This window comes from Mastacembelus armatus, chromosome 8 (assembly GCF_900324485.2).
Source record: "Mastacembelus armatus chromosome 8, fMasArm1.2, whole genome shotgun sequence".
Lineage (NCBI taxonomy): Eukaryota > Metazoa > Chordata > Actinopteri > Synbranchiformes > Mastacembelidae > Mastacembelus > Mastacembelus armatus.
Window position 1 is genome coordinate 12,875,002 of NC_046640.1, and position 22,576 is coordinate 12,897,577.

General features: G+C 40.9%; 1 protein-coding gene across 5 annotated transcripts; it reads left to right on the forward strand.

The window, feature by feature from the left end:
- Nucleotides 1–7,207: 7,207 nt before the first annotated feature.
- elavl3 (ELAV like neuron-specific RNA binding protein 3) lies at nucleotides 7,208–19,343 on the forward strand. 5 transcript variants are annotated; one of them, XM_026325218.1, is made up of 7 exons: nucleotides 7,208–7,330; nucleotides 14,011–14,230; nucleotides 14,310–14,413; nucleotides 16,480–16,633; nucleotides 16,778–17,003; nucleotides 17,988–18,026; nucleotides 18,799–19,343. In XM_026325218.1, exons 1-7 carry the CDS (start codon nucleotides 7,322–7,324, stop codon nucleotides 19,145–19,147), a joined length of 1,101 nt encoding a protein of 366 aa, XP_026181003.1. In that variant the 5' UTR covers nucleotides 7,208–7,321; the 3' UTR covers nucleotides 19,148–19,343. The 5 variants fall into 5 exon arrangements, with proteins under 5 accessions (XP_026181003.1, XP_026181005.1, XP_026181004.1 ...); XM_026325220.1 differs by having other exon boundaries at nucleotides 18,820–19,343; XM_026325219.1 differs by having other exon boundaries at nucleotides 7,301–7,330; nucleotides 14,014–14,230; nucleotides 16,775–17,003; nucleotides 18,820–19,343.
- Nucleotides 19,344–22,576: the final 3,233 nt, after the last annotated feature.

Sequence of the window (22,576 nt, forward strand, 5' to 3'; positions counted from 1 at the left end):
ACTATGGATTCTTAAAAGCAGACAAAACAAATATGTCAGAAACTATAGAGCCTATTTGACATAGTCTTCTCTCTGTACTGTTTGAGTCAATGAGGACTGACATTGGCAGTGATTCTTCGACACCAATGGAGGCATTGTCAGTTTATTGTGATTGCAGGTCTATCATCTCTCTGCTCTCTGCCTGCAGTCACTCCATACCCCCATGACTAGCATGAAGAATTAATATAGCTGTGCTCGCTGCTGCAGCTCCCCCCTACCACTGCTCAGACCTTTTACTCCCCTGTCATCCCATTCAGCACCCTGGAGAGCTGCTGCAGGTACTCCAGTCGTCCACTGTGAGAACGCTGATGAATGGCAAGGATTGTATGGGTGAGATGTGAAAAATGGCGAGAAGGGAGTCAGATAAAATTAACCCTGCGTGACAGAGGTTTGGCTGTAGCTGAGCAAGGACAGACGTCTCAGGTATATATGTTTATGCATGAAGCAGCAGTCAGAGCAGCATCATTGCTCGCAACAGGCACAGGTCTGGTCTATGCTCGCTGCTAATGAAAAAAAAAAAAAACAAGTTCACACTCTCTGTATCGTATACAGATACATTTCACCACAATGCCAAAACATGTCGTTCTTTACCTACTGATCCAAGATTCCAAAAATGTCATTTTTGGTGATGCTTTCCATAACTGATTTGTTCTGTAATTAAAAATATTACAGTTCTCCCAGAATTTATATGAACATACATCTCAGACATATCCAATCAAAAAACCTCAGAAAATATATTTCTAAACATCTACCATGAACATTTTAATAGGAATTTACTGAGCAGATATATTGTGCATTTGTGTGACATTGCAACGTCCTTGTACAGTTGGAAACACCACCTACTATAAGTGGGCTGAACCCATGCCGGCTTTATCCTTCTGTCTGCACCTTCCCTACCTGCCTCCTTGCCTTTCTGTTCATCGACAGCTTTCATTTCCTAGATCGGCACTATTGTTTGAGAGCCCAGCCCCCCATAGTAGCGATAGCCCCCACCACTACCGCCATCACTGCTGTGTTTCCAAAGAACAAAAGCGAGAGTGTCAGACACCACCCACTAGATCTCTTTCACACCAGAGCCCCCACCTCAGCTCCAGATGGGGTTGCCTTTTTTCAGGGTTTCACTCAACCCCAAGAGTCCTCCAAAATGGAGCGCCCCCCCGTCCCCGTCCCCAACGTAGAGCCCACTACTCAGCTGCCTGTCATCCACCTGCTCCGACGCCACGTGGCCAGGGTATGTCCCCCTTCCATCCCACCCCACCAGTCATATTAAAATCATTGTCTGTTTTCTTTCATTTGGGTCTGCTTCTAGGACATTTTTCTGCCAGCGGTAAAAACTTTAACAACATTAAGTCCTAAAAAGGAAGGACAGACCCACAGTCTAGCTTTCAGGTAAAAATGAAAAAAACCTGCCAAAAAGGGGGAAAAGACTTATGCAACAGTTACTTAAAATAAAAGATAATAGTTTTCCTAGAACCTGCTAGTTTAGCTGCTTTCAAAGCAGGATGAAGGAATTACAGCAGACTGAATACTGTAATCACTAATGCTAATTCTAATCTCTGTTTAAGCAGATGCTTATTTGCTTGTTTAAAAAAAAAAATCTAGCTTCTTCAAGAGAATCTTCAACCTCCACCCATGTCTTGACCTTTCCCCTCCAGGGACACAGAGTGAGGTTTAGCAACAGGACACATCTGCTATAAGACAGCTGTTAAGTCTCTTAATGTTGATCGGGGGCTGGAGTTGGGGCTAAAGGTAATCATTCCCAAATCACTAAAAACCTGCTTTGCTGCTTGAAAACACACAAACCTACACCTCTTGATGTTCATGTCTCCGCCAGCCTTTAAACAAAATATTCAGCTCAACTCAAACAAATGGAAATGTGTTGCTGCACCATAAACAGTAACAAACTGTAAGTGACTGTTGCATAAGGACATACTGCAGTCATAATTTCTCCGTTGCCTACATTACATGCATGGGAGAATTCTTCAGTCACTCACTAACTAAGATTTATGGAAATACGGCTTCCAGCTCCACTCAGTAAAGTACACAGAGCACACTGCCATTAGTATGCTCTGTGTATGAATACATGCAGCTATATTCATCTGATATGTTTATGAGTTCTTTATACCACTTGCTTTAGACCTTTTGCAGGTTCTGTGCTACAGGAAATGACTAAACCCCCATCACCATTAACACCACCCCATCCATACACCATCCTCCAGTCCCTAAGGGTTCAAGCACCCAAATCAATTGAAAGAAAGAAGAGTGCGCTGTGGTCCTCCCCCTACATCTGTCAAGGAGGGAACACAGGAGGGGCTGCACTCATGGGCCGTACAGGGGAACAATATCACTCCATCTGTCACAAACCGTTTCATCTCTGATGGGATGAAATACAGCTCAAAAATACGTCTATATACTGTATGTGTATTAGCTTACTGGTGCACAAGCCTCTATAATTTCCCAGAAGCATACACGGTGGCTTTTGTCTCATATTACCTTCCTCCCACCAGCCTGCACTCTCCAACCACCTTGCAAATTATGCTTTTAAGCCAAACAACATGTTAAAAAAAATTATTCCACTTTACACAGTGAACCAGTTAATGAAAATGGAAGTCTACCAAGTAATGAAATTTGCATGTAAAAAGTTCCAGAGTCAACATACAGAGCAGCAAATCTGAAAGCTTTAATGAAACAGAAAGCAGATATTATATTTGGAGGAAATACTGAAAAAAAAAAAGTTAAATGCAATCTGCTAATAACAAGAGAGCTCTTTCATATTCAAATAGTGCTGCTGCTGTGTTTGGAGGATGGGTGTGGCTGGTTAATTCTTCTTGCCTCCTGAGCTGTCGCGGCTTTGTGACGTCCATGATACCATTTGATCTATCAAATTATGCTATCGTGCTGGTCAGTGTTCAGTGCTCCAACAATGCCTATCAAAGTCGACAGTGCTGTAGACTGATCACCGACAACATAAGGTGTCCCAGTGATCCCGTACACAGTAAGGATAGGACACAAAATGCCTGGTTGTTTACTGGAGGGAGGGACGAAAAAAAAATTCCATATCCCCAAGAGCCATCATGCATATCTCTCAGCAGCAGGTAGAGCTGCAATCTCAGTCATTCATATTTAATTCCACAAGAGTTTCCGGCCAGACTAATGTGCTATTGATTTCAAGTCTCTTATTACTGAAACGGGGAAGGGCTGTGAGGGGCAGAGAACTGGACTACAGGGAGTGAGAGAAAGAGATTGAAAGAGGTGAGGAGAAAGGATGAAGCTGGAGGGGGAGAAAATAGAGCGTAATACCTAAAGCAGTGACTTTTTCTAGGAAACTTTATCATACTCCCTTTGAACAGTGTGTTATTTATCTAATAATCTGCTTTTTCTCTGGCAAGTCAATACAGCTTAACAGGAACAGGCACATTTGGACCTCTTCTATCTGTTTTTTGTCTGTAGCTCGAGTGTTTTTTTGTTTTTCTTTTCATGTCAGCTTTGTGTACTTAAGGTCTCTCCCTAGGTGCTAACTCAGACAGGACAAAATGAAAGATTAATAACCATGGCTTCACATGTAAAAAGGTTTTGAGTTAAACAACAATGTTTTGCTCTGCTTCTCCTCACCTTAAACCTGCAAGAACATTCATATACACATGAACATATAAAAGTGGCACAGATGATGTTATCATTAACATAAATTAATATATGCTTAGCATATCCATGATTTTTCCAAAAAGTTATACGTATCTCATTCTGCACCAAATATACATACAAAACAAAAGACACGTAACCGTAGAGTTAAACAGGCGTATGGAAAGCAGAATATAATCCATAAATAAAAAGATGACAAGAGCGTCTACTTCAGAGACTTCCTCCCACCAGCCTGTCTACTCTAATAATAGCCCAGAGACAACACATCCAGACAGATACGGGGAGAGAATGATATAGAGAGAAAGAGAAGAGAGAGATAGAAAGTGCAAGAGTGAACCCATGAGGGATACCACAAGAAATTTGCCAAAATCATGCATAAAGGGTTGAATTAGGCCAGTTGCCATTATCAACAAATGTCCTCTTAAAAAGAGGCTAATTTAAAATTGGATCCTTTCCTGTAAGCTACAACTGCTTCATTGCTGCTTCCACAAAACCCTGAATTGCCACGAGCCAGGCCTAGTGGAGAGTTAACCAGACCTGAGGCTGAATCATCCTACCCATCCCCCAGATACACTGTCGTAGTGCCACTCTCTCACTCCCCTCCTCCCCTTCTCTCTTTCACACACACACACACACACACACACAAACACACACACACACACACACACACACACACACGGCCACTACCTTACCGCAGGGCAATGGCAACAGGCATTCATTTTAACGCAAGAGATGAGGCTAAGGAATTCAAACCTAAAGGATTTTTGCAGTTTACAAGTTTGTACCATTATATATTTAATATTCTGAGTTCAAATACATACAAAATTTGCAAATTCACACTGAACTGGCATGTGGGTATGATGAAAGCACTGTATTTCTAAAGTTATACTATTAATATTAAAGATGCTATGTAAAATGTGTGACCTTCTATCTTCTGCTGTGCTTTCTTTGTGTGTTACCTCTGCAGGCTTACGAACTTCAAAATCAGCAAACTCATTTCTTAAAGGCTTAGAGATCATCCCTCTGACACCAAGGAGCATTCCAGGATATGCCAGGAGAAAAGCACCAATGCAACAAGACTCCTAATCACCACTAGTGGAGGAACTACTAACAAATAGAAAATAATCAGTAGAATAACAAAAAGACTTTTAAGCAAAACCAATGCTTGATCCTTTGATTCAGTAATGTACAATAGGCGCTTCAAATACCCTCTTACCCACAGGGAGGATTCAGCTGCCATGCTACTAACCAGAGCTTTAATGAGAGGACACAATTAAGCCCATTTATTCACATTAAGTGTGAACTGTAAGTGGGGCTGCAGTCAGTTGACGGACCTGGGTGCCTTTGTGTTACAAGAGCCGCTTTTATTCGGCAAACAAAGATGGAAAAAACACAAGCACCTAATGATCGAATCTCGCTGTCTCTTCTCAGACATCCACACACACCGACAGAAACACGCACACACAAACACACAAGCGCATGCAAACACAAACACACTCTTCCTCCCTCTCTAACAAACTGACTCAAAGGCTCCAACGCATCCAGGCTGAGTTGAGTCACTGCTTGACAGAACAGTGGGGGCGGGGTTAAGACAGACTGACAGTGGGGCTCCATCTCTATCCTCTTATTAACGCTTAACGAGTGCTTTCCTCATGCAATATTCATCTGCACTAATATCATCCAAGCTCTGAGCCGAGCTTGCTACTTATGTAAGGCAATTATGTAAAATATCAGACAGGGCCCATGTTCAGAATCTGACTGGAAGATAGCTGCGGAACAATGACAGAAAGGAAGAGGGGGGTGTTCAGGAGCGATTGGAAGGGAGTGACTAGAAGGTGGGAGAAACAGTAAGATATACAGCATGAGGAAATGACTTACTCCTGTGCCCTGTTCTATATCTTCATCTGGTTATAGACTAATATCAATACACAGATCCATCAAAGGCAAGTGGCCAGTGTCAATCATGTCAACAATTGCCTCCCTTGCACTACCATTCTTTGCAGCAAGAGACATCTGAGGACTCCTCAAGGTCAGTTAGGGAGAGCAAGACAGTCTCGCTGTAGCAGGAGGGCTCACATCAGCTCCACTTGTCCGCTGATCAACTGATAAAAGGCACACAGGAGGTTTTACATTTATACAGAGCACAATTCGTTTTTTACCATCTCACCTCCTTGCAAATAAACAAACATACACTGATTTACGCACACTTGCCCACACACCCACCCCTCCCACCCCCGGGTCAAGGCCCTATGGGGGTCTGCACAGAAATAGGTCATTTGTCACACATGATGTCCCGGGGCAGGGGATGCATTATAGATGAGTCCAAACAGCATGTCTCAGTGAGCACTCACCACACAGGAGGGAGCAGCAGGAGGTGGGCACAGAGGGATGAGAACTCCTCAGCAAGGGGAAAGGAAAAGACAAAAATCAGTAAGACAAAAATCACTGCTGGCTATGTTTCTGTTCATAAAGCAAAGAAAAAGATCATTCATCACAGTCTGCTCAGATCTACCTTTCTTTGACTTCTCACTGAATGAATATAAATTAATTCAGAAGGCATTTAATTTGTTATTCTCACGTCTGCACCTGACCCTGTACTTAGCCATCTGCCTTGTATACGAGAGGTCCAGAAAACCATCCATTCATTAGTTTTTTTCTGGATTTAATTTGTTCTTCCAAGCCACAGTTCACACCCAATTATTGTATATTTTGTGTCTTTATACCCCCATTAACGTTATTCTGTGATTATCAACTGAAAATGTGGACTCCGAAAGTCTGCAGAATCGCTTTTATTCTCAATGATAAAGCCCCAAGGAATGAAGTTGTTTGCAATGGTTTCAAACAGGCCTAAATGGAGAATAAGAGAGAATGGAAGGGGCTGTGCTCAGGGAGAAGTGAGTGTAAAGTGTGGGGAATGAGAGAAACAAGTCCGCTGTCTTCTACTGCACCCATCTGTTCTGAAAGTGCAGGTGGAGCCCTATTCACTCCGCTCTGCATGTGTGGGTGAAGAGGGGGACAGGAAGAAAGGAAGGGCAGCAAAAAGGAGGGAGTGGAGAGATGCAAGGGCAGGGACGGAAAAGGGAAGGGGCGGGGGGACTCTTGGTGATCTCTCCTGAAGGGGATAATGGGAGAGCAGCGCATTGCAATGGCTGCCATGCACTACCCTCCCTGCACAATTAGCCAATCAGCAACGCGCTCTCCCAGCCAGGAGGACGCATAAAAGAAGAACATTGCAGCAGAGGCACAGAAGGAGACTGCAAGAGGAGCAGGGAATTACACACAAAAGCAGCAGAACCAGAACACCCTCCCCTGGACACACCCTGCTGAGGATCACTGCTTCTCTTTTTTTCTGAGCCGTCGCCCACGCCACTCAGAGAGAACGCTCTCCCTCATCATCATCCAGTAGAAAACCCCTTTCTCCTCATTTTCATCCTATAGAGGACACCTACAATCTCAGAGGGCTGAGATCTCCTGGCAAAGATTGTATTTTTTTCCTTTTTTTCTTTTTTTTTCTTTTAATTTGGACTCCTGACAGAACACAAGGGCCATATAATACAAAGGCCGAAGATCATATATAAACTCAGCCTTCAGCTTCAAGACCAGTGCAAAAGAGGACCTAGATTTCTTTCATTGTACGTCAAGAATGGTTACTGTACGTATGGCTCTATTTCTCTTATATACGTGAAGGGGATGATGTAGCAGCATGCTTACATTGTATCTCAGTCCTTTTGTGTTGGGTCTGTTGTTAACTACACCTCACACGTATGTTGTAGATATAAGGGTTATGTTGTATTTTCCCCACTGACATGTCTTTTGTGGAGATTCATATTCATAGAGCTCCATGGCTGTGCCCACATGCCAAAACATGGAGGAGCGTCGACATTAGTGCCCTATGGTTTTGTCCAATATGCAATCCCATATTATTATGACAAGGTTAACGATCGAAAGTGAAAATTATTAATCCCATACTGAGTGATGCGCCATGCCGGCTGTGCTCTCGCCTGCAGTCATCCTCAGCGAGGGAAAAAGTCTTTATCCTGCCATTTTGGGTAGAACAGGCTTTACATTTTAGTATCACAACCTGTCCAACTGCCCAAATCTCGCAGCTGTGAATATATTTACTGAATAATACACGAGTCAAGATTTAGGAATTCCGCAGGATTACAGTGATGGAGAGGAAGAAAGGCAGTGAGGCGCTGTGTTCAGTGGGGGAGGACTTGCTTTCTTTGCCTGGTGCAGCACAAGGATGCTGGAGACGGCTTTCTGAGACAAAACATGATGCCTCGGAGGCTGAGGGCCCATCCAGCAAGGCAAAGTAAAAAAAAAAAAAAGGTCGAGTCACTCCAGGAAGGGGAGGGGGGAGGAGGAAGATTACGCATCCATTGGTTTGCATTGAATCAGACAAAGTCCAAATTCCTCAGGGTTCTCGTTGCGATGCAACCGAGTAAATGGCCTGGAAATCTCAGAGGCCGCGGCAGTGAGGACGCGCACGGACATCTCCATTTTAAGCGCATTTTCTTCGCATCGCATATGTAAGATGGCCATGCTTACACTGCGCTGGCCGGATAAAAGGAGATGGAAGCGGTGATAAATTAGCTTTGCTCTGTGCCGCCGGCCTGATTGGGCGTGTCTCTGCTGGACTGGAGCAACAAACCGGGGCCTTGAAGCCTCAAACGGCCTATAGTCCTCTTCTCTTCCACACTTCCAACCTTCACAGCAGATAGTTTATCGGTGCTGACCAATTAGGAGCAGAAATATTTGCATTCAATTCTAAAAAAAAAAAAAAACAAACAAAAAAAGAGGATCAAATTATAAACAGAGAAGACAAAAGTGTTAAAAACCACTGCTCAGTGAGACAAACATTTTCGTATGGAGTAGTTATTTAGCCTGCAGGAATAGAAAATAAACGATTTAACGCAGAGAAGAGGAACAGGATGTCAGAGATAAAATCTAGCACCATGAAAAAAGTTTGAGATCTCATGTCACTGAATTTGAGATGGTTTTCGAAATTTGCTTGTGCAGACAGGAGGTGGACAGCACGTTGCTCCATCCTCATGTGTCCACGGTTTATTTTCTCTTTGTTGTACATTACCTATTGTCCCTGTCAGGCCTAGACAGTGTCACAGTGACTGAGGCTGTAGCTCCCCTCCACATGGTCCGCAGTCCCCCATGCCTGTACCGCAGTGCCAAGCAAATAAAAGCGTTGAGTCAGATAACCTTTCCGAGGCACTTACACAATTCAAGGACAGCCATCACTGTAAATCAGTCTAAATAGATGTTGAGTTCAAACATCCTAGACCTATATAGAATATTAATGTTAAGTCTTTTTTAAAAGGTTAGAGTCCATTTATAGATAGTTCAAAATATAGTGATTCAAAGGCTTTGTGTTAGGTTGACCTGTGTAACTGAATCTGTAGCTTAAATGCAATTCTCTTATGTAAGCAATGATTTGCCTCTTGTTTATTATGACTTCGTGTAATAAAATCAGCAACTAATACAAATCCTGTAAGGAAGAAAGAGAAAATGTAGCAATGGAGCCACATTTTCCTTAAAAATCACCTTTTTAGGCAACAAATGTGGATCATATAATTTCATTACACAGGGTTAATGCTGATTATTTATTTAATGAGGGTTGGGGGGGGGGGAGTGGCTCATTTTCTCTGATAATATCTGTTTCTATTTATAATGATAGTCCTGCTCGCCAAGTTAAAGCCAGTCTACCAGCTTGTGTCAGTAAATACAAGACTAATCATTTTGTTGTGGCAAAAGATCCAAATCAGCAGATATATATATTTTTTTAACTTGACCTATCATGGCGTTTTTGACTTGGAGCTGGCAACTGTAACAGTCATTGTTCCCGGAGAGTCCTGCAGCCTCTGGCCACGACACAAAGCGCCACTGTTTACATTAATATTCATAGTGCTGCCATAGCCGCTGCGAGAGAGAAGAGGAGGAACGGGTGGCTCTTTTGTTTGGTCGTTTCAATACGTTTATTCAGCAAAAAGGCGCTCCGGTTCATGAATGCCTGCAGAGCTCACATGCCTTTTAAAAATAAGCGAAACAGTGAAATCGAGGGATTTTGTCACGCACCTGCCAATTTTAAACATGCGTAAACGTTTTTTTTTCTTTAACAGCTCGAAATAAAACGTATTTAAATTCCACAAAATCTAAAATACATCGACTCGGTGGTCTTTGCTGGATTGTCGGGCCTCTGTGGCCTCAAATGAGACCGTCCGAAAGCCACTCCCTTTTTCAGCACGCTGGATAGCGCCCTGCAGACTACACGGACTTGCAAGACAGATTTGTCTCCCCGAGCCTTTGACGTTGTCTGCTCCCATCTTATCAAAGCAGCACATACTCAGGGAGCTGAAATCTTTTAGAAATCCTTTATTTTTAGTCCGCGAAGCGGTGAAGCCTCGGTGCATGAGCTGACATGAGCTGTGACTCCTGACGTCCTGTTGTTTTACAGCTGCCATCATGATCCCTTAAGCTGCAGAGAGTGTGGCTAATGCCCTTTGTTTGGGCTAATCCTGTAATCTGTGTTATTTAGAAGGCTCATTTACACTTCAGCATAGCATTGGGGCTTTGATTCATGCCCAGCAGAATAAATCTTTATATAATGCTTGATAATGTGGACGAGATTATATACAAAAAAAAAATCTTATCATTCATAAAAAAAACAAGTTGTTATTTTTAATGATATAAGATTTATATATATATATATATATATATATATAAACGTACATCTACATAAGCTTGTAATTACCTAAACCTTAGCTGAGACTGTAACCCACAGCAAACCTCTGATGGTAACCACATCCGTTTGTCTTGCTATATGGCACATGCATTCAAATATATTTCCCCTTTCTCTCTTAGTTCACTGTAAAATGTATGTATGTAAGATGTATGTAAAAAATCTTATGTTTTGACGTGAAATGTGACACAGTTATTCTCTGTACATTACAGCCTCGAGTGCTGTGCTGCATTTGGAGCAGAAATTAATTGAGATAGCTGTTTATATGCATCGAAAGCTACAGAACAGAAGTGAATTTACATTTAGCCATGTAATGCTTCTGTGTTTTGTAATTTAATAGTGTACAGTGTAGGTGGTATGTGTGCTTGGCAGTGGAGGCAGTGCTCTTGTTTGCGTGCAAGTCTGGGTTCATGTGTTTGGAAGAGGAGGCAGGGCTCTTGTTTGCGTGCAAGTCTGGGACCATGTGTAGGCGATGCTGATGCAGTACATTAAATATTAAGGGAGATCTCACAGAACCCCAAAATAGGAAAAAAAAGCAGTGTGGGACACACTTTGCTGGCTTAACAACCAGAATATTTTAGAAATTATTGAAGAATATCTTTAACAAATGATGTTGACAGGAATGTTATCCATTAACACATAGATAAAAAAACTAAGAGGAAGAGGCAAAGATATGCATAGGACTCAGGATGTCATGGTTACAAGGTGTTGATTGTCTCCAGTAGTCAAATATATTTGGAGTCTATTGCTGGGTTCGATCTATTCTGGGCAGACTGTGTACTAATGCTATCGTAGACCTTCCTACAACATTACAACGATTTATTGTCTCTTTATGTCACAATAACTGAGTTTCTATAGACCAAACTCTAGACTATTCAGTTTTTGTTGTGGATGTATAACATAAAACACAACATCCTAATAATAAATCAATCCTCTGTTTTTTTTTAAAAAAGAAAGTATTTTCTTGTTTCAAATAACTTCAAAGCACGCATTTCTTCTCAATGTCTATGAAAATTTTAATCTTTGTTGCTCGGTCCCCAGCCCTTAGTCTATGGGGTTGTGAATTATATAACTTCACACTGTTCACTGGGGATGTGTGTTCTGCCATGCTGAGGGTTATTTCAGTCGGCGAGCCAAATTTGCCCTAATATGCTTTTATTTCCTTCAAAATGCTTTTGTCATATTTAGGGCACATTCCACTGCTCATATTCCTGTTAGTCAGATGCATCACGTCCCAGAACAGTGCACTTGGTTAATATAACAATAAATATAACACAACAGCTTGATTCCACCTATCCTGTCAACAAGCATTTCTTGTGTCATCATTTATAAAATCACAAAAATGCTATTCAGCTGGTATTTTAGCAGTGCATCAAACTCTTTACATGACAGGCTGCTATTCTACGCCATTCTCTCTTTGTATGTGGATGTGTGTTTGAAGTATTTTATATTTAGGGTGTCGTAACTCTGTCACTGTGCTCCCTTTTCCCTTGTCATTATCAATTTGACTTACTGATGTACCCTGCTTCAGCAAAGCCATATAATATTAATAGAGGGAAAATGTCTGACCTGTGTAAATGCTCCTAATCAGCACAGACACAAACACACACTGAGAAAGCCATTTAGCCATTAGAAACAATATGGTCTTTGAGGGGATGTTACCTGGGCAACCTTAGTCGAGGTGAGGCTCAAAGCAAGACAGCAGGTTACAGACCAGAGAAAAAAGGAGAGTGAGACAGACCCATTTGCAGACAGCAGAAAAGGAGAGAACAGCACATGAAACGGCACATAGATTTGAAGATATATTGAAGATTTGAGTGTGATTATAACAGAAAAGAGTATACACTAACACAATAAGTGAACTGTGAAAGCCCACATTTTCACACAGCATGAGATTCACATCATGAAAGAAACTCATCTGTGTCTGTGATCATTTTAGGTTACCGATAAAAGAAAAAATACTTATGGGGGCATGAAATGCTCAACCCTCTTTGAGAATTAAAATAAAGCCAGTTAAGCATTGACATAATCCAAAAGACTACAGGGGCTAAGTGCCAGGCAAACATATTGTTTATAAACTATATGATTTGATGACAGCTATTTCTCCATTGACAGGAAATTCCCTAAATATGAGTGTGAAATAACTCTGATGATTCATTAATTAAGTCACTTTATTGCTTTGGACTACATTGTAAGAGCCCAAGAGCTTTGGAGAAGATTCATTTAGCCCTGTTGCACATATCCACGAAGTAGATATGTGCAACAGCTCAAACCCAGAGTCTGACATAACATACTCATACACAGCATACATTAAAATATACTTTTTAGCCATAGTATAATGGTTTAAAAGCGTTTATCCAGTTTGTGAAAAAAATGCAGGTACTGAAATACATAGCAATACACTCAAAAATTTACCTTGAGTACACACACATGATAATGGTATAGAACCTCATTTTAGGTATGAGTTAATAAATAGAACCAAACTGTATAAACATGCATACTTATTTAACTTATGTAATTACAACAAATCAAATATTTACTCTGAAGATACTTGGACACAGAAATAACCCTGATACAAGTAACAAATACATAAAATCTGTTATAGAATATGATGTAACAATAAAATATCTGATAGTATGCCTGAAAATGTTGCAGGTTTTCAGTTCATAACATTAAAATATTAGATTTTTAAAATCCAAACAGCTGATTGAATCACAGCAGTTATATTATATAACACCAGCAGAACCACTTTAATTAGACTTTAGCATTTTTTGTTCTTTGTTTAAACTAAATAGGTGAGTTTGCAGTGATTTTCCATTTAGGCTTATGCTCAAAAAAAAATATCATTTGAAAACAGAGCAGCAACGTAAAAGTGGAGCAGAAAGTTTTGTCTGACCACACAGATGTACCTTGAGAATTCCCTGTGGATCAAAATACACACCACAGTGCACACCAGAGCAACACAAAAGACACAAACACTATACTGTGCACTAACCCACACCCTTACTCCACTTACAAAAATATACCACAAAAAAAAAATTAAAGTCAGGGGAAAAAAAAACAGGCAATCCTAACCTATTTTTCTAACAAATACTAGATCCCTTTAACGCTGTCCCTCTCCCTTTTTTCCATCGTCTTGACCCAAGGCACCCCTAACTCCCACAGCCTCTCACCAACGTCACACACCACCATCATTATTATCCATCCCTGTGTAACGATGTAATGGTGTTTGACCCTGGAAGGGAGGAGGGGGAGGGGAGGAGTAAGGAAAAAGGGACTGTGACATCTGCAGGACCAGAGGCAGGGAGAGAGACAGAAGGAAAGATGGGTTGAAAGAGGGGGAGGGGAGATGACAAACCAGACCTTGAGTCCATCTTCATTTAGAAATGCAGATTCCTGACCTCTCATCCTGACAGTGACAAAGTGGGCAGTCTGTGTGCGTGGTTGTGGGCAACCCTTATATTTGACTATGCACTATAGTAGGTTAAATATTAGACATGCATTTTTATACAGCCATATCACCACTGTGTCCTTTTGTATGTTGTTAATTATGAGTCTAATTCCACCCTCCTCCTCAGCAGATAATCAGCACCATGGAAACCCAGGTGTCCAACGGTCCAAGCGGAACCAGCCTTCCTAACGGTCCAGTCATTAGCACCAACGGCTCCACAGACGACAGCAAAACCAACCTGATCGTCAACTATCTGCCTCAGAACATGACCCAGGAAGAATTCAAAAGTTTGTTCGGTAGCATTGGAGAGATTGAGTCCTGCAAGTTAGTCAGAGACAAGATAACAGGTACAACACATTACAAAACGTTATCACTACAACCGCCTTTCAGAATCTCCAACATTACTGCATCTGTCTTTGTCTCCAGGTCAGAGTTTGGGATATGGCTTTGTAAACTATGTGGATCCAAATGATGCAGATAAGGCCATCAACACCCTTAATGGCCTCAAACTGCAAACTAAAACAATCAAGGTGAGCAGGCCTCTATGCTCTCTGATAATCACTCTTCATCATTTTATTCTTGATGATGTGCTAGACAAAAAGAAAGGAAGTGGGGATTTTGTCAAGGGGGATTGTTGAGAGAGGAGCTGACCAGAGTGACAGAGGGAGGGGAGGAAAAAGGGGAGGAGGAGGCAGAAGGCAGCGGTGGCTAGAACAAAGGAAGTAAAAGAAAGGATGAAAAGAGAAAGAGAGAGTGGAGGTCAGAAAGCAAAGGGCAGACAGCATGCAGAGATTATTGTAATGGAAATGTAATTAGGAAGCCTGACTGTGGTCCACAGGGGTCAGTCCAGGTTACCCCATCTGCCTCCAATCTTGGCTAATTAGGGGTCTTTTTGTCCTAAAATCAGATGAGGGAAAAAGAGGCCATATTACTAAACACTATTTGCTTCCATCCCCCAACATGATCAAAGTAGATAAAAAAAATGAGACTAGCAAATGTCTGAGAGAGCAGATGATTTTACAACAGCTGTCCATGAATAAGGATGTTAATTCTGACATATCACATTATCTACCAACAAGCGATAAAAAGGCAATATCACTTTTTGGAAGAACAAATACACACACTGTATAATACTGATTCACAATATTTATCATCTGTGGAAGTGAAAGTGAAATTGTTCTGCTAATTATTATGTTTTGTTGTTAATCTTATGTTATGATATTCATTAATTAGATGATTTATCTATACATAGATCACTCTCAATTTAATATTAACCTCAATTTGATGAAAAATCTAAAATATGGCCAATACCATAGTTTTACCTTTCTGATTTAGCAAGAGGCTTCAATAGAGAGGGGTGAAGCTGGAAGGGAGGGGGCAGCAGTAGAAGGGTAGGGGGTAGCTCAGACAGCAGAATGCCAATGACAGGATTAGAGGCCATATGGGCTGCAGGCACCATCTGTACTGTGGGAGCGACAGGGAGAGGGTTAATTATAGGGCAGCCTCTGCTCCCTGAACACAGCAAGTCCCCCCTGACTCGTCCAGAACACCCTAATCACTGCACCACACAGCCCTCCTGCTCATACAGTCTGTCTGTGTATACAATAGATGCTGGTGCTTAGTTCTGATGAATGAAATCAGAACACCTGTATTCATTTGAAAGATAATATACATGCCATTTTAATTCCCATCACAGCTGTGGAAGAAGCAAAATCAAATTAAGTACTAAAACATACAAAATACAAAAATCACACACATTTATATTCATCATCGTACCAGTACACATGCATTTCAATGTGTGTGTGTGTGTGTGTCTCTGTACTGAACAGTCTGTTTAGAAGTTGTCAAGGATCCTGAAAGTCTTGTGATGCATTTACATTGTTTGCTGTTTGCCAGTGGAGCTGTTCTCCCCCAGAGGATAGAGACAAAGAAAGGAGGCAGGAAAGGGAGGGCAGCTCAGCCTATCTCAGACAACACTCACTCTGTCTCTCCATCACACACAAACACAGCTCCCCCAACAATACACTGAACTGGGCTATCTATCACACAAGTGTGTGACGTTTGGAATAAATATTCCAGATATTCTTTTGCAAAACCATATGTAAAATATTCAGAAACTAGACAAACAGAACACCATGAGGGATATAAACACAGGCAAATCAAAAATGGCCATGCACTAATTAAGTCACTGGTGAATTCAAAAAAACATATAAACAGGCCGATGATTTTTAGCGCAAAACCAAAGTGACACTTGGGTTGTTAAATGGTGATGAGGTTGCGTAATGGTCGCAGTCATCACTGCATGTCTGTGACTGTCTCATTGTAGCTTAATGTAAGCTTAAAGGCAATGATTAAGTCGACAGATAGCAAAGTGAAGGATGGATCTGTGAAGAAGGGGAGTAAGGAGAAAGAAATCAGTGGGATTTAAAATGAAGACTATTTGCTGGGCCTTAATAAGAAATGCCATCCAGTTACATCAAGTTTTCTAACATATTACTTAAATTGACATTTCTTGATTTAAACCCTCAGAAACAAATGTGATTTGGAGCTATATTAATAAAATGCGCTTGTTGATTATGTTTCATGGATGCTGTAGGTATCGTATGCCCGGCCAAGCTCGGCTTCTATTCGTGATGCTAACCTTTACGTGAGTGGACTCCCTAAGACCATGAGCCAGAAAGACATGGAACAGCTGTTCTCCCAGTACGGTCGCATCATCACATCCCGCATCTTAGTGGACCAAGTCACAGGTATAGCCTCATTTAACTTCTCATGCTGTTACTCAATTTATGTGGAAGAACTCTATTCACCCTAAATTCAGACCAATGGGATTTGCAAGCAGTAACAGTTATTGATGCCAAGGTAACACTGGTCTGTTTTCTTATTCGGAGCAGGCATATCACGAGGAGTGGGCTTCATCCGGTTTGACAAGCGAAATGAAGCAGAGGAGGCCATCAAAGGTCTGAATGGACAGAAGCCTTTGGGTGCTGCTGAGCCCATCACTGTCAAGTTCGCCAACAACCCCAGCCAGAAGACAGGCCAGGCCTTACTGACTCAGCTGTACCAGACTGCTGCCCGCCGCTACACAGGGCCCCTTCATCACCAGACTCAGCGTTTCAGGTACTGAACCTTTACCAACCTCACACCGCCTGTGAGCCTGTCACTAACCGAAATATAGGGTATAAAATGTTACCATTTCAAGACCAAGTTGCAGCTCACCCTTTTTGTTGCTATATTTATTCCTCAATATCCCATAAATGTTTGACAAATCAGTCAACAGTGAAAGTCAATTTTGAAAGTTTTTTTTTTTGCTAATTGCCAAGCCTCAACTACTCCAGAGAACTGCTAAAATAGATAAAAAAACAATCCACCAGGTGAAATTGCATGCCCCAAAAAACAAGTGTGGTCTAGATTTATAAGGAAAATTGTGTATTAATAAAACAAACAAAAAAGGCATTTCTGTATTAACACAACTCGTTAGCCAAGCAATTTTATTACTTTATGGTAGAGAAGGAATTGTCAATATAGCAATGTCCTACCTTCTCACTCTTTCTCTCTGACTGCAGCACGATCCCTTTACTTGGAAAGGGACATCATCCAAATAACAAGTCAAAATCAATGTAAGAGACCAGAATTTTCTAAATACAATAAAAAAAAAACTAAAGCTAAACAGTTTTTGGTTTAAGAATCATACTATTTCACCATAGCCTACTCTTCACAGGCATCATAATGATTGAAACTGCGTCACATACGACTGTAGATACCATCTCAGGTTAGAATGCTCATTTATTCAGTATGGATAAGTATGGATGTGAAATGATCTAGTGCACAGATTTATTTATTTTATTTAAGATATGAAAGGGGAAACTATTTTGGAACCTAAGCCATCAAACTCACAATAACAATACCAACTGAGACACATATTCACAGGAGTGTTTGACAGGCCATCAGTTTGTGGTTGGATGGTTTGGGGCTGCAGTGCAGTGAAGGATGCCCTCTGGAGGTCAGCTGGTGAAGGAGCTACATGTTAACTGACAGTCCCCCTTCCTTGTAGATCTCATAACTAACTTCTGCATCCCCTTCATTCTCCCTCTTGCGTTGCAGACTCGACAATTTACTAAACGCCAGCTACGGAGTCAAGAGGTAAATGCCAAAGGTGTACTTTCAAAAGCATCCATGCCAAAATAAAACCTCAAACAAAGTGCCCGGAATACCACCTGCTGACTTCATGTCTAAATCGGATATAACGGCCATAATTCTTAACGCCCACAGTCCATTTAACCATGTTACAGAAGCAGCCCAGACAGCAAAAGCCTATCTGTAATTGCAATAAGCAATAATGCAGCCTTCTAACAGCAGGGTATTCTGGCATGGCTTTGTTTAACCTTTTTGTTCTTTTGGTTTAATTAATAGAAATAATTTTTATGTATTTATTTATGAACTAACATTGTCAATTTCAGTTGCTTTAATGTCCCCTTTTTTCACCAGCATGGACATACCAGATTCCGTTTGCGTCTCCTCTGTTTGCTCCAGTTTTTGTATGATTTGATTCCAATTTGCTTCTCATCCCTCTCTAGGTTTCTGTGTTTTGTTCAATACCGTGATTTCTGTTGAACATTGTGATTCATGTGTTTAATTCTTCCAGAGGCTTTGGTCAGCAGAGAAAATGAGAAAATATGCAGATTGTGTGGGTGTATGTGTCTCAGGGCACACAGTGTCATTTTGTATGAAAGTTGATAGTTTGGAGCCAATGTGGTGCCCACACATATTTGCCTACTTACTGTTCAGCAGAGGGGATGGAGATGGGGTCCCCAGACTCCATACCTGCTTAATCATTTCTCATAGATAAAAGCCAATAAGAGACAATATAAAGCACTGAATGCTGTGTGGAACTTCAGAATGACACCCATGGTAGTTCTCCTGCTCTCTTCCCCAGATTCTCGCCCATCACCATTGACAGCATGACCAGTCTGGCTGGGGTCAACCTTACTGGTCCAACTGGAGCCGGCTGGTGCATCTTTGTGTACAACCTGTCCCCCGAAGCAGACGAGAGTGTCCTGTGGCAGCTCTTCGGGCCTTTCGGCGCAGTCACCAACGTTAAGGTTATCCGTGACTTCACCACCAACAAATGTAAGGGCTTTGGCTTTGTCACCATGACCAACTATGATGAAGCAGCCATGGCTATTGCTAGCCTTAATGGCTACCGCCTGGGTGACCGCGTGCTGCAGGTTTCCTTCAAGACCAGCAAGCAGCACAAGGCCTGAGAGAGATGCTGCTGGTGCCATCTCCTTTGACCTGCAGGGAGAGCAACCTGAGCTCCCTGTGCCATCACTCTACATGGGCCTGGACTGAGTCTCTCTCTGACACATTCTCACAAAAATCCATATTATATTATCAGAAATACAGACATGCAGATACACATACACACACATACACACACATAACCAAACATATCCATATGTAAGCATACACAAGTCAGAGTATCAAACAAACACACTAGTGGAGTTTTTCTTTTCTCTTTACACGACATGCTAGTCCTTCCCTATATTTGCCTGGATTGAATTAGAAGGGGTACGTAGCTGGTTTGTTGGGTAGGGGCAAGAGCTATCTATTTAGCAGACAGTCTAACGAATGTGACAGAGAATGTGTACTGAGTGCTTTGATTGAATTCAGGCAAATAACGACAACTGATGAACAAAAATGATCAAAATTTTAAATGAACGAATATGTGCAATTTACCCAAACTCTTACCCCACCATCTCTCCCATTATCTTGCAGGAGAGGATGTAGTCACTTTTTTACACTTGGGCATTTTGAATCAGCGATTTTTTTAGATCAAAGAAAATGAAATTAAAAAACAGTGTTCTCTTATATACATCTATTAAAATATAACTATATATTCAATATTTAAGGTGGTTATAATAGCCAAGTATGTAAGCATTTTCTAGAAACTTTGACTACTGTTTCCTGACCTGCATTAGGTGGTGCCTAGCGTAAAGGCAATTTCTCTACCTGAGCATGAGTAGCTCAGACCCAATATAACTAAATAATACTGGTCACAGAAAAGAGTAATCTGGAGGCCATCAAAATCACACCGAACAACACGTATTCTTACGTATCATAGACACACATTAGAAGATATACACATATTTAGTCCACATTAATAAAAAAAAAAAAGTTCCTGCATTTTTTTTCTATTCTATCCTCAAAACAGATACAACACAAGCAGACTGTCTGTGATCTCAGAGCAGAGTGGCAGTGCTCCTATGGTGATAGTGTTCAGTAGTAATGCTCTTGTGGGCAGGAGTGTGACGGATGCAAGGGGAAAACCATTTCACCATAACACAGCCACAAGGAAAATACCGGTGCTTTTTCACTTTTTGCATCATTTTTTTTTTAATTGCACCTGTATTTTACATTACCCACAGACCATTTTACATTGCACAGCTTTGTCAGCCATGATTTGGTGTGAGATCCCTTTAGATGAGATGTCATTTTGTGTCAAGAGGTCAAAAGAAAATGCAAAACAAGATGCGAAAACCAACCAAGTTAGCGTCCTAATCATACTTGCTGACATGCTTTGATTTTGAATGTATGCAAAAGGGGACATATCTTTGGATTATTATATAAAGATACATAAATAGTTATTTGATCTTTTCAGTGTAATTATGATCAGAGTAGCTGCAATGAATAACTGAAATAACTTAAACAACACACCCATAGACTGAACAATGGTCTAGGCAGGTTTGCAGCCAAATAACACAGATGAGCAAAAACTCAAGAGCACCGGTATTATTCTTTCGTCTAGTGCACAGATAAAAGCTCTCTGAATAAATGAGGTCAAAGTTTTGCATTTCAGCGAAATACTTATGCTCTGCTACAACAACATGCTAGAGCAGATTAAGGAGGACTACAGTTCTTAATAACTGAATATTTAAAACTGACTTAGTCACACATGTGAGCAACGATATCCGGCAATGTTAAAACTATCACTGATCCTTTGAGGAGAAAGAGTCCCAGTTACTCCAGCTTTGCCAAATGCTCCTCATTTCTATTTAAAATCTCTCTACTCTCTTAACTTTGAACTCCTGCCCTCTCACAAGATGATGTACAACATCAAGCCTGCAAGTACGTGTCACAATTATACTTCTGCTTGCAACAGAAAAGTATTTATTTATTTGCTTCAGATCTATTTGGCACTACTACAAAAATAACTTTTCTCAAAATATCCCCAACCCAATTGCATGAAAATTATTTATGGCACCCTTGATGAAACATTAAGGCCAACCTGTCTAGCTGAACTGTCTGTTACAGAACAGACTTAAGATTTACCGTGGGGAGAGCTAATGTCTTTCAATATCAAGACATCTGCACATGATAATAGATTAAATAAGGTCAACTATATTCAAGACATTTTTGCTTTTGCTTTTCTAAATGACGCTGTGTTAGCCAAAGAGGACGATCTCTTTGAAAGGATTACATTAGAGATAAATCTATTTTTATACATACAAAGGAACAAGACCTTGTGCTGAATTTTTACAGATTCTTAAGCTTGGAAAAATTGGGACATCGCATGGCTTTATTTTAAACCCTCTGATCTTTGCAGAGCAAGGGGGAACAAGCATGCGGTGTATGGGTGGGGATTTAGGGAGGGGCGAAGGAACATTGTATCACATACAAACTTAACCATAACCATATCAAAATGACTGACACAAATTCGTTGTTTTAAAAAAAAAAAGTAAAATTCAACAGTTGGGGGTATAACCCGACAGACACATCTATACTTCTGAGTGCAGAGACGCACTCACATCTCTTGTCCTGAAGTTGTGTACAGTGTTGCTTCAATGATGGTGCAGTGAAGTGAAGTTCTTTGACTTGAGAATCCCAGACAAAGCTGCAGTGAGACCAACTCACTGCCCAGCTGAAAAACTGAATAGCTGCTTGCAAATGAAAAGGTAAAACACAGATTCAAACAGTGACACCGATTCATAACGAACATGGAGCATGATACTTTACAATTAGAAAGATTTGATTTTTGCCAAAGAATTGCCTTGCAAGTCAGTACCAAGAAGGATAAATTAAGACTAACTATATAGTTCCCTGAGTAACAGCTGTATAAATCCATGTTATTTGGGGAATAAGGACCCTCTACAATTTCAGTTATCATTACTTTTGAATATCTAAGTTGTGCATATCAGTTTGCATTTGTAAATCCTAAAATCACTAAACCAAATGCTAATGTGAAACAGTTGCAAGCAATCCCATTTCCACACATTTCATGTAGAGACAGAATGATAAAAAAAAGGCATATCAAAATGTATCAATTCACCTCTTGACGACGGAAAAAAAAAAATCATATGCATCCATATACGGTAATGTTTTTCCCTCCACAATTTTATCATCTGCTTTGTCTTGTGGCCAATTTAACCCTTTTTATCCGTTAACATTGCACCACTTCAAATACTTACTCTGGCATCTTTCGATCTGACTCATACTGTTTCAACCCCCCAAAATACTCTGAACGATTGTTGCTGGTGTGTCCAGAGCTGACCACATAAAGGACTAATCTCGCTATTTTGGGTCGAGCAATTTGCAAGAGATAGCACAGTAGGACTGAGCACTTGGTGAGGCCAGTTATAGACATTAGGAACAACCGTGATAACAGGCCATGTTGAACTGCAGCTGGAGTTGTT

What these genes read in the sequence shown, in the direction of transcription:
- elavl3 (XM_026325218.1), top strand. An exon ending in TGCAAACTAAAACAATCAAG is followed by an intron (nt 14,414 to 16,479) that starts GTGAGCAGGCCT and finishes TGGATGCTGTAG; the next exon opens with GTATCGTATGCCCGGCCAAG. An exon ending in CACCAGACTCAGCGTTTCAG is followed by an intron (nt 17,004 to 17,987) that starts GTACTGAACCTT and finishes CTTGCGTTGCAG; the next exon opens with ACTCGACAATTTACTAAACG.